Here is a 12,231-nt window from a genome sequence, read left to right on the forward strand (position 1 = left end):
ATGCCCCTGTCCCTGCTCTTCTGGGTGGAGGGGGCAGCAGAGTAGGAAGAGGTTTGACAAGGCCCACCGCTCAGGTCTCTGCGTTGGGGGAGGAGGAGCAGAGGGGGAGGCCGTGGACTGAGTCCTTGGCTTTCTTTTCTCTCTTTTTCTTTTCTCTTTTTGACAAGCGTGGGAGTTTTCTTGTTACCCAACTTCAGGACAAAGGCCTGAGCATCTCAGAACCTTCTCCCTGGAGAATAGCGTGACCTTTGTGGGCTCTAAGCCCGCGGAGCACCCTGGGGCCTTTTTCCAGGCTGTGCCCCAGGCTTTGTGGGAGCCAGGGCCCAGGGAGGGGTTTGGGACAGGTGAGCAGGCTGCTGGGGCACCGTGGAAGGCAGAGCCTTCCAGTACCTTGGCTTGGAAACAAACGACAGCCCCACCAGCCCCGCCTGTGCTGGCCACCTTGCCAGCTGTGGGGTCTCTCTTTGGTGAGCAGACCCTGGGGACCACCCCTCAGACTTAGAGAACCCTCAGCAGGGCTGCGCAGCCAGTCCAGCCTTGGGCCTGGGTCGGGAGTGGGATGGAAAGGGGATTTGGGGCATCCTCACTTTGCCTCCCCGCTCCGTGCATGGTACCTGTGGGAGCTCAAGCAGGGCGGGTGTTCTGCCCATTGGTCAGGGCTTCTGGACACCAAGGGGAGGCCTGTGCTCAGACGGGGGCTCATTCTGTGTCTAGAACAGGTGCTGTTGCCCAGCTCTGCCCTGTGTGTGCTCATGTGTGCTTGTGTGTGTGTACTCACGTATACACGTGTGTGCTCGTGTGTGCATGTGTGTGCTCGTGTGTGCTCTTGTGTGCATGTGGGTGTGTGTTTCTTTTTCCTGCCCCAAGGAACCTCCCACCAGTGTAGGCTGTCCTTGCTTGGGCTTCCTCTTCTCCCTGCTCCTGTTTCACCACCTCTGATATTTGCCCCCTCATGGCAGTCCTTCCACCCACCCCTCTCTGCCCTCATGTTTGTTGGAGAGTCCATGTGGCCATCCCCCTTGGAGGCTGCCAGCTTGGGGTTCAAGTCCACCTGGTCACAGCTGCCCAGTCAGGCTGGGTCAGGGAGGCAGGACCTCTGCCCTTAGATGCTCGTCTCTCTTTCCACCAAATCTGTGTAACTGGGGAGCTTCTATATGCAGGCCTCCTCTGGGTACTGGGGGCCATACCAGGGGCAGCTGAGCCCTGATGGTACCAATGAGGCTCATTTAGGGCCCGGCAGTGGCCTAGCTACAGGCAGCAACTGCAGACAGATGGACAGGCAGACCCTCTTGCTGCCCAGGTCAGCTCTGCGCTTTTGCTGAGAGAACTGGGTGGTGAGACATGACCATGGCTCTGAGAGTTGAGAGATGCAGGGCCTCAGGACGCAGCAGTGAAGTGAGGGTGGGGCTGGGTGGCAGGGCCGGACTGCCCCACCTACACGAGGGGCTAAGGCTTTGTCTTAAGGGCATGAGTGTTCTTGCATCAGGGTGCCCCAAAGGCCTGGGGGCTGCTGCGCCCACCTTGCAGGGAACAGGCTTCTCTGGACAGCACCCAGCAGACTGAGGAGAAGGCTTAACATCTGCTCAGTCAGACCCTGAAATGTACCCTGAAACTGGCCCAGTTCACTGCCAAGGTCTCCACTCTGTGCCATGGTTCATGGCCCTACTGCCTGCTTCCTCCTGCCAGGGAAGAACATTCTGGAGCCTCTCCCTGGAAGTCCTGCCCAGCCGCTCTGCTGGGGGACTCCATCCCCCTGGAAATCACTTGATGTGATTCCCTGCTTGTGGCCTGCTTCCACCTCCCTGCTCCCCACTCCAGCTGTCTCCTAGGGCAGAACCCAGCCTCCCACAAGACACACTTGGAATACCCCCTCTCTGAGACCCCTTGGAAATAGCTGTCACTGCTCCGGCCAGTGCCCAGGATGCACCCATAGCAGCTGTGTCCTGGGGGCTGGCTGGGATTCCATGAGGGCTCCAGGACACAGACTGAGAGCAGCGGAGAAGAGCGGGGGTGTTGGGGGAGGGCCGAGCATCCTGGCTGCAGTAGGGGCTTCTGTGACCAGCAGGCTTGGTGACCACAGAGCCAATCCACGCAGGCCTACCTGACTGGGCTCCATCCATTAGTGCTGGGGCCATGTGTGAGGGAGATCGCCCCTCGCCACCCTGTCCCCCTCACTCCCCTCTGTCCCAGCTCCGCTGCTCTTACCTCAACCCGTCCAGGTCCAGTCCATCCCGGCTGTGAGAGGACTGACTGCTCCCTCGGAGGCTGCCTGCTGGGAAGGGCTCCTCGCCCTCCTCCACCCTTCAGAGTCAGCCCCCGTGCCAGGGCTCTAGCCGGCAGCCCCCACCACACTCACTCTGGGTGGGGCTGGCATACTCACCTCTGCAGCCCTCTTGGTGACAGTGAGTGCTGGGTGCACAGGGGACACATGGGGAAATTGAAGGGTGCAGTGGATTCAGTCGTACTTTCTCCTGGTAATGAACTCAGCCTATAGACTAGGTGAGTGAATGAATGAATGAGTGAGGAAATGCTTTCTGAAGTCATTTCCAGAGTTGGAGCTGGTCCGTCTCCCCTGCATATAAAAGGGCAGGTTTCTTAGGCGTCTCTGATTCCCTGGCGTTGGTCCTCCATCGCCGAGCCTGCAAGGCTGGCATCCACAGTGCTGGGGTGTGGGAACACCCTGGAAGGTGAGGGCACCCCCAAGCTGTGAAAGAACCCTGCAGACCGGGAGGGTGCTGATCTGGGGGCCCAAGGAGCGCAGTGTCCCACTTGAACTTGACCTTTCTGCCCCACGTTCACTGTTTGGCCTGACAGCCTCCTGAGTTAGAGAAGCCCCTGTGTTCTCATTATGCAGCTGAGGAAACTGAGGCCTGGGACTTGCTCAAGGAAGAACACCCCAGTGGTGATGCTTCTGGGTCCATTTGACTCATCGGGAGATTTTTGTTGAGGAGCCGAGACCACAGTGGGCGCTGGATGATGGTGATCAGGCAGGAGGGGGGTCCGGGGCCGCCAGGGGTTTGCTGCCTCTCATGCAACTGCCCTGCTCCTAGGTCACTACCCTGGAGCTGCAGGTGTTCAACCTCCTGGGCTACCAGTGGGCACCCATCTTGGCCACCTTCACCCGCATTGTCGTGGTTATCCTGGGGCTCTTCAGCACCATCCAGTGCCGGCCTTGCTACATTGTGGTGGTGAGTCGGCTCTGCTCCAGCCCTTCTCCTGCAGGCAGGTGGCCTGGGATGACCAGCATGGGGGACTTCAGTGACAGTATTGTCCTAGAAGCCACTAGAAAACGTGGAAAGGCCACGATTTCAGCTGCACAGACCTACAGGCCCAAACCTTCCAGAAGCCTGGACTTCTGAGTTCTGACATGGAAATTGTGGCTTCAGGAAAGCTTCTGGGAAACTGAGCTGCAGGGCACCAGGGTGGGATTGAAACCCGGAATGTTCCAGCACCACTTCCCCTGCCCTGCCACCTTCCTGTACCCACCTCCCCCCACCCCCACCCCGTTGTGGAAGAAGCTCAAAGGATGTGCAGGAGGTTTTGCTGCAAACAGAGCAGCATTTTCCTTCAGTGTAGATCAGCATTGTTGGTCTGGGCCAGGACGTGCAGCAAACACTGCTGTAAAGGCCCAGGTACGGGCTCCCAGACTTCATGACCACAGTCCTTGTGGCAGGTATTCAGCTCGGCGCCGTGGCACAGACCAGCCTGAGCGGTACAGCAGAGAGGGCCAGGGCTGCGTCTCAGTAAAACTGGGTGCCAACTGGCAGCCCTCCCCCTGTAGGCAGCTCTTCGTGGTGATCTTTGGGGTGGTTTTTGGAGGTGCTCTAGAATTCAGACCACACATGCTCTTGCTGATTATTGGTCTATGTGGGATGGGCCACAGGCACCCCTGGGCCAGGACACTGATCTCAGAAACTGTGCTCTGTGTTGGCTCCCCCAACCAGCTATTCCTATCTCCTGGGTGCACTCCCTACCCCCAGGGGAGCAGGAGACCTGTCACCCCATCAGGACAGTGTGGGACCTGCCCCTGGCGGGCCGGAGGAGGCCTCCCTCCAAATGGAGCACCCTGGTCTTCAGACTCGGGGAGCAGAGCCCCCCAGCCTGCAGAGGCTTTGTTCTCCAAGGGCATGGTGCAAAATCAAGCTCCCGCCCCGAAGAGCTGGGCTCACCCCACCCCTGTCCTCCCCTGTCTCAGTAGTAGGTAGTGTGGGCAGCCACCTGGATGGCCTGGAATGTCTTGATTATCTGCATCTACTTGGATGTGGGGACCTCTCAAAGGTGAGTGAAGTTGTAGGAAACTCGTGTGAATGGAGGGGTCTTGGCTGGCCCCAGGGACACTGGGCATGTTTGCTTGTTTATCGCCCATTTCCCCCATAGAGGCAGCGGCTGGGTCTGTTTATGGTTGTGTCCCCTGCACCCTGAGCAGTCCTGGCTCACACCAGCGACTCAGTAAAGGTTTGGAGAAAGACCAGTGATCTGATGGATGGATGAGGGGTTGTGGGTATTGGTGGGCAGGTGGTCTCCAGCTGGGAGGAGGTGCACCAGGGAAGGCTTTCTGGAGGAGGGGGCCTGGGAGCCTGGGCAGCACCTGGAAGGAGAGTCTAGGCTGGGGAGCAGGAGCAGAGAGACTAGCCTTTGCAGAGGGATGCAGGTGGGAACACCACCTGGGTAGTCAGACAGACAGGATGCTGTCCTCCTGCCCACCCTCTGGACTGCTCCTTCAAGTGCTGATAAAGCCCCTGATCCCTCTATGGGTTGGGGGACAACTCATCTAAGCTGCGTTCTGCTGGGAGTATCCATGTGAGTGAATCCTGCCTATGCAGCTCATTGGAGCACGTCACATGAAGTGTTGTGTTTCATCCTTGCCCGAAGCTCAGAGGGGAGTCCAAGAGCCAGGAATGGGGCGGGCAGCATGGTAGGCAGTGGGGTAGATGGCCCCTGCTTCGTGGGACCACACCTAGACAGCAGTGGGGGGACAGATGCTAGTTCCAACATACCTGAAATGGCAGCATTGGCCAGAGATGTGAAGGAGGGGCCCAGGGCACAGAAAGAGTGTGTCCTGGGCAGCGAGGTCTTCCTGCAGGAGAGGATGTGAGCTGGAGTCCATGGCAAGCACAGTAAGGCCTTCCCTGCAGGGAAAGGCTGGGAGGGCCTTGGTGCCCCTGTCCCCAACAGCAAACCCCTTGCTCTGCTCAGGGAGCCCAACTGGACTGCTGTGGAGGGAGCAGGCTGGTAGTGTCCCTGGCACTCACCCGGTCGGTCCCACCTCCTCGTCTCAGGAGGTCAGTGAACTCCTGACCTCAACCTCTCCCAGCAGCGGTCCTGGTGGTGTGAGCATGGCCTGGGCTGTGTGCACGAGGAACCGGCGGCTGGCTTGGGTTCTCTGGACAGACAGCCATCCTGGAGTATGGCCACATGGAAGCTCTGCACAGCGCCCTGCAGACCCTGCTGGTGGTGAGCATGGGGGAGGGAAGGCGGGGGGAGGGGTGCACTGTGGCCTCTGCCAGGGCAGGAATCCCCTCCTCACCCCATCCCTGCTGAGAGGCTAAGGAACCACACCACCACCCCCTCCTCTGTGGCCTGGGGTACCTGCTCTGTGACATGGTCTCAGAACCAACTCTGACCCCAGAGTCGGCGTGAGAATGAGCCGAGGAGACAGAACCTGAAGTTTCTGAGGATGCTGTGGGGCTGGGCGGGCATGCGGGACCCTCCACGAGGGGCATTGAGACAAAGGCTCCTGCAGCCCTCTCCCTGCCCCATAGGCAGCGTGACAGGCGAGGAGCCTGAGACCATCCCAGTGGCCTCCTCCAAGTCAGAGACTCTGTTTCCGCGTCTGATGGTTGGTCCTGGAGCCAGGGGTAGCAGGGGAGCCCTAGCCTGGCCTGCATGCTGGCTGCTTTCTCCTCCTGCAGTGTTGAGAGCAGAAGTGTAGATTCTCCAATTAAAAATACATAATGCCCAGTTAAAGCTGAATTTTAGATAAACAGCAAGTTTTAGTGTAAGTGTGTTCCATGCTATGTTTGGGATATACTTATACTAAAAACAGTTTTACTGTGTATCTGAAAATCAAAGGTAATTGAGCATGGGGTATTTTGTCTGCAGCCCCAGGGAAGCGATTTGATGGGAAGGGCTGAGAGCAGGCTGGGCCAATGACAGGCAACCTGGGCTGACTCCAGGGCTCGAGGCAGGACAGGTGTGGCCACCAGAGGTCACTAGTCAGACCTGGTGGCTCCTGACTCCCTGGTGCACACAGTGGGTCAACAGCAGTGGGTCTGGGTGGACACTGGGTTTACAACATGGATGCTCTGCAACAGCAGCTGACATTGGAAACTGAATTCCAAGTCTAAGGCCTTCTCTGACAAAGAAAACAGGACAGTTTGGGTGCCTCATGAGCATCCGGGGCTCCCTCTCCTCCTGCTCTCACAGGACCTGCAGGGAATCAACCTTTGGGACACCTGGGTGCTGCCCCAAGGACACAGAGTTGCCCCTCCATCAGGGGCTGGGACCCTCTCCCCCCACCACCATCCCTCACTGAGGCAAAAAGAGAGCCCTGGTGACCCAAAAACTGTGGGAACCCGGGCGCACCCCTTGAAAAGGGAGAGAACCCCTTGACAAGGATACACTTGGATAAAGATATAGTTTTCAGAGCTTCTGAAGTCACATACATAAACTGTGAACAGGAAGCAGGAGGGAAGCTGGAAGAGAAGGAGGGAAGATTCTCCCGGGCATTTCTGATTGCACAAGAGAGCAGAGATGGAGCCTCCTCACTTTTATCCTTCATCCCTAGGGATGGGGTTTCCTTCTTAATATTCTTTTTAAAATGATTTTATTTGTTTCGTTTGTGGCTGTGCTGGGCCTCTGGTGCTGTGCACGGGCTCCTCTGTAGCTGCAGTGCACAGGGTTCTCATCACGGTGGCTTCTTTGTTGCAGAGCACAGGCTCTAGGGTGCACGGGCTTCGGTAGTTGTGCTTCCCCGGCTCTAGAGCGCAGGCTCAATAGTTGTGGTGAACAGGTTTACTTGCTCTGTGGCATGTGGGATCTTCCCAGACCAGGAATCAAGCTCATGTCTCCTGCATTGGCAGGCGAATTCTTTACCACTGAGTCACCAGGGAAGCCTCCTTTTTAAAATTTAATTTTATATTGAAGTATAGCCTGGAGAATCCCATGGACAGAGGAGCCTGATGCGTTACAGTCCATAGTGTCGCAAAGGGTCAGACATGGCTGAAATGAGTTAGCATCACACACACAGCTGATGTACAATGTTGCATTGGTTTATGGTGTACAGCAAAATGGTTCAGTTATACACATGGGTATGTCCTTTCTTTTTCAGATTCTTTTCCTGAGTAGGTTGTTACACAATGTTGAGTAGAGTTCCCTGTGCTGTAGTAGGTCTTCAGTGAAAAATACCTCTAAATGCCACTTAGTGCTCTGCTGTTTGCTTTTGAGGACCCAGAAGACACAGACCCTTGACTGCACAGTCAGCCGGGGCTGGGGGGCGAGGATGGCAGATCCAAGAGCCCCACGGAGGAGCTGGACAGGATCCCGAAGTGGGACAGGAGGGGCATTGGGAGGGCAGAGGTGTGACAGGCAGGGTGGCCTCCCCCAGTGCCCCGCCTGCCCCCCAGGAGGAGCAGGGCTGCGTTGATGAGGTTTTCAGCACCTTGGCCAGCTCTCGGGCGAGGCTGTTGGGAATGGCAGCTAGGTTTGCCTTTCCATGGCAAGCAGATAGACACGGCAGAAGCCTCTGGCCTGCTGTCTGGGAGGATGGGCTTCTGAGCCCTTTGAGCTCCAGCTCCTCCTTCAAGGCACATCGGGCATCGAGGAAAGCTGTTGGGCTATACTGCACGAAGAGATAAGACACAAAGGTTAAGCAACCCGCTGAGGTCTCACCACTGATGATGAAAGGCACCCTCTCCTTCCTGTGGCCTTTGCTCCTGAAACCGTACTGCCAGCTGCCTTCATGTCCCCCCCACCCTCCTGCTGTGGTTGCCCCACAAACAGACCCCACTACCCTCTCTGAAACCTTTCTGCTTGTTCCTCTGATCAGTCAAGGTCCCAGCAAGACAGAGATGATACACTCAGCTGAGATTAATTTCTGGGGGCTGGTGAAGGGGCTGTTCCAAGGGCAGGTGCCATGTCAGGGACCCCATGGGATAGCCTCCTCCCCTGGGACTCGTGGCTGACCTGCCGCAGCCCTGGCCTGAAGGGATGGAGAGGAGTTGTGCAGACGGAGAAGGGGCTGGGGGATACAAGCCATGCTTCTCCCCTCCCCCTCCCTCCAGTTTCCTGCTGGACCCCCCCAGGGGCCACCCCAAGCTAGAGGACGGGGGTGGACTTTGTCCATAGCATGCAGGATGGGGAACATGGAGGGAGCCTCTGTGGGAAGATTGGGGCACCTCAGAACCTCACTCTGTGCTGTGTCTTCTGGGTCGAGACCACTGCTTGCTGTGGGGGTGACCAAAGATGACGGTGATGCCCTGGAAATGTAGGGCTGACCTCCAGGGCAGGTAGCAGCCTGGGCCACCTCTCAGATTCCTAGCTTCTGTAGAAGAAGCTTCTCCTGGTATCCTGTGAGCGCATGGGGCTGTGGAGCTTCCACAGGACCCTGTAGCCTCAAGATGCATTTTGTTGCCTGCTGCTCAGGTGGCGCTAGTGGTAAAGAAGAACCTTCCTGCCAATGTGGGAGACATAAGATATGGGGGTTCGATCCCTGAGTTGGGAAGATCCCCTGGAAGAGGGCATGACAAACCACTCGAGTGTTCTTGCCTGGAGAATCCCATGGACAGAGGACCCTGGAGGGCTACAGTCTACGGGGTCGCAAAGAGCTGGACACAAGTGGCGTGCATACATGCCAGGTTGCCCTGTGTGTCACCTGTCAGCCCTGGCTGAGGGTCAGAGCTGGGCCCCCTCATTCTCACTAGAAAGGATGCAGTAAGCGCCAGGCATGGGGGAACACCTCCCCTCCCCACCCCATGCTTACCATTGCCCAGGCTCGGGTGGCACTGGCCTTGTCCCATCTTAGCTGGAGCCCTGTCTCCTGCGGTGGCCCTGGTGCCCGGGGGTCTGTGGGGGTTGAACACCGGTCTGCCCTCTTTGCCCTGAAGTCTGAGCATCCTTTGAGGAGCCCAGCTGATGAACTTGTGTCCCACCAAGCCCTCACCACCTGCAGGGCAGCAGCCTACCCCACCCACTCTGCCCAGAATTGCCTGCTGCACCAAGTCCTCAGTCTGTCTCCCGTGTGATGTTGTGCAGACTTTGAACTTGGGTGACTTGAAGCTTCTCTACTGTGGCTTCCCAGGGGGAAGAAATCCAGTGGTTGTCTGCTTACAGTGAGAGGCCCCAGGGAGGATTGCCTGGCTGTAACAGGCAGTCAGCCCAGGGGACATCCTGGCTGTGGCCATGTGCCTCCCAGGTCATCTCTCTGCATCTTACTCCTCGTTCAAGCAGGGGGTTGATCACCTTCCTGCCTCACTCATCCACTGACCGCCCTCGCCCCTTTCAGCCCTCACCCACAGGGATGCATGTGCTGGCTCCCCTGGGGAATGAACACCATCTGGAACTCCAGAGTTGAGGAGGCCGGCAGATCACCCTGCTTGTTCTGAGTTACAGACGAGGAGGCCAGTGGGCAGTGGCCACATGGTTAGGACGCACTGAGGTCCATGTCCCACGAAGATGTGAATGCATCTCCAGGGCTTCAGTCTGAGGGACCTCCCCATGTCTTTCAGCTCTTGGGCTTCATCTGTGCCTGCCACATGGTCAGTGTGATCACCAAGGAGGAGGACAGCTATAAGTGTGTGACCACTAGCCTCCTGCAGAATCCCATTACTAACCTGCCAGCCCTGCCAGGAAGTGAAGGAGGAGAAGAGAGGCTGCAGGCTGGCCACAGAGGCCTGAGAGCTGGCCTCTTAAAGGAATCCCTGAGCCCTGAAGGTTCTGGCCTACGCAGAGATGGGAAGGTCCAGAGATGAGGGCACCAGGGGTCAGCACACCCCAAGCCCTCCTGGTCTGAGGGTTTCTGTGCTGCAGGGCTGGCCCTGCAATCCCTACAGCTGTTGCAGGCAGAAGTCTGAGTCCTGACCAGCAGAGGAAAAGCCCTCTTGCTCCCCCTCGCAGTGGGCAGCTGGCCCCACTTCAGGCCCTAGTGCTGGGGGGACACATTTGAGGAGCACAGGCACATCCCCCATCTGAGAATGCTCTCAACTTTCCTCTGATTTGCAGCATGAACACTCAGGTGTTCTTGCCGACCTGACCACCCAGGCTCTGACGGGTTCTCACAAGGATGAGAAGGGCTGGGTGCACCCAGGGGGGCCCAGGGCTCCTATGGGCAGAAACTTTTCTGGATCTGAAGCACAATTCAGAGCCTCTGTCCCTAGAGGTCAGAAGGGAGTGGCCGTAAAGTTGGCAGGCTGAGTGTCCTCAGAAACCAGATTTGCTCAGGGACCAGCCTCCAGGTACCCTGCCCCTTGGTGTTGGGTGGCCCCAAACCATCGCTCAGCCTACAGCCAACTGGGAGGAAACAGAAGGAGCTTCCTGTATTGGTTACATTAAAATATTTTAGGTTGGGCGACAGCCCTGGGGTTCAGCTTGGCCCAACGGGCCCTGGCCGTCCACACGCAGTGCAGTCCCAGCTTTGAGGCACCAGGACTGGGGGAGCCCAGCAGGGCAAGGGCCAGCCCCCTGCTGAGAGGCCAGTGTCCTGTGAAACCCTTTACCAAGTGGGAACCCCACCCTCCAGTCTGGGCCTCTCCTGCTGCTGTGTCATCACCTGAGTGTTTGCACTTGGGAACTTCTCTGCTCTGCCATCCTGTCCATCATTTGGGTTGTTTTATTTGGGTCTTGGTTTCTTTCAGTTGATTTCATTGGTGGATTTGACCCATTTCCTCCCTACCATGTCAATGAAAAGCCTTCCAACCTCTAGTGCGAGCAGGCATCCTGTAAGGACAGCTGCGGAGACTGCCCACTGGCCTGGCCACCCCAGAGCTCACAGCCACCAGGCTCCTCTCCTGGGGGAGACCTCACCAGCCAGCTGTCTGTCTGTCCATTCATCATCTGTCTGTTTGTCCATCCCCCACTTTCCTGAGATCTGCTCCAGGCTGACTCTGGGCAGAGTGTAGGGTACAGAGGCTGAGGGGACACTGAGAGGCCTCCGCCCAGGAGAATGACCTGCTGACTTTCCTGGGTTTCTCTGTGGCAGGAAATTTATGCATTTGGCAGTGTGGGGTCTGAGATGCAGCACGAGGGGTCTTCATTTCCTCATGCAGGATCTTCCGTGCACGGGCTCAGCAGTTGTGGTGCACAGTTTAATTGCTCCACGGCACGTGGTATATTAGTTCTCCCACCAGGGATTGAACCCGTGTCCCCTGTGTTGCAAGGTGGATTCTTAACCTCTGGACCACCGGGGAAGTCTCCTGTGGCAGGAAATATGTAGTGTTGGCTCCTTTCAGAGGATCAGACTTCTTCCCTCTTGTAAAGCAATGTCCACAGCCCTGCAGCCCCCAGGCCTCTAGTGGGGGTGCCTGTACTGTTGGCCTCCCTCCTCTGAAATGGCCTTTGCCACAGGCCTTGTCCCACATGGAATCCTGAAAGTAGGGTCAGAAGAGGTGGTTGATAGTCCTCCTAGTAAAGCTGCACTTCCTCCATCCCCGCCAGGCCCATGGAGACAAGCTTCCCCTTCAGGGCCATATGTGCAACCGTCCCCTGGGGACCCTGACCCTCTTGGCAGCCCCCAGCCCTTCTACCCTGTAAGTAAGGCCCCATGTCAGCCAAGGGCCATCAGAGGTAGCAGACGTTCAGCTCCCATCATGGGGTAGAGACCCAGTTCAGGCCCTCAGGCCAGCGCAGGGTGTGTGGGAGTCGATGACCCAGGGCACACAGCCTAGAAGAGCTGGCCGGGCTGGACAAGCTTCTGGTGGAGCTGGGGTGGCCAGGGGAACCCAGGGTGAGCCTCTCACCTCACTCCCAGTCCCCTGGCTCAAACCTGAATGAGGTGTCTGCAGCCAAAGTCAGCTCTGCAGGGACAAGGCCCCCAGCTGCCTGCACGGGGAGTCCCGTCCAGTCCAGGGCGGGCCTGGCTAAAGTCCAGTCCCTCCCCCACCCCACCCAAGGCCAGGACACCCTCCCCTTCTTGGGTTTTGTCCACATGGCAGCACTTTTCTTCCTCATCTCTGACCTTGCCCACCCCTCACCTCACCCCCACAGGCCCACATAAATGAAGAGCAGCCATCCTGCCCC

General features: G+C 57.7%; 1 protein-coding gene across 1 annotated transcript; it reads left to right on the forward strand.

Moving 5' to 3' along the window:
• NKAIN4 (sodium/potassium transporting ATPase interacting 4) lies at positions 1-11,745 on the forward strand. Its single transcript, XM_068986785.1, is given in 8 exon segments — positions 1-24; positions 3,051-3,188; positions 4,199-4,315; positions 5,318-5,393; positions 5,396-5,454; positions 9,726-9,792; positions 10,851-10,934; positions 11,723-11,745. Coding segments are annotated over 8 exon segments (588 nt in total).
• Positions 11,746-12,231: the final 486 nt, after the last annotated feature.

The sequence above is a fragment of the Capricornis sumatraensis genome, chromosome 15, assembly GCF_032405125.1.
Source record: "Capricornis sumatraensis isolate serow.1 chromosome 15, serow.2, whole genome shotgun sequence".
Lineage (NCBI taxonomy): Eukaryota > Metazoa > Chordata > Mammalia > Artiodactyla > Bovidae > Capricornis > Capricornis sumatraensis.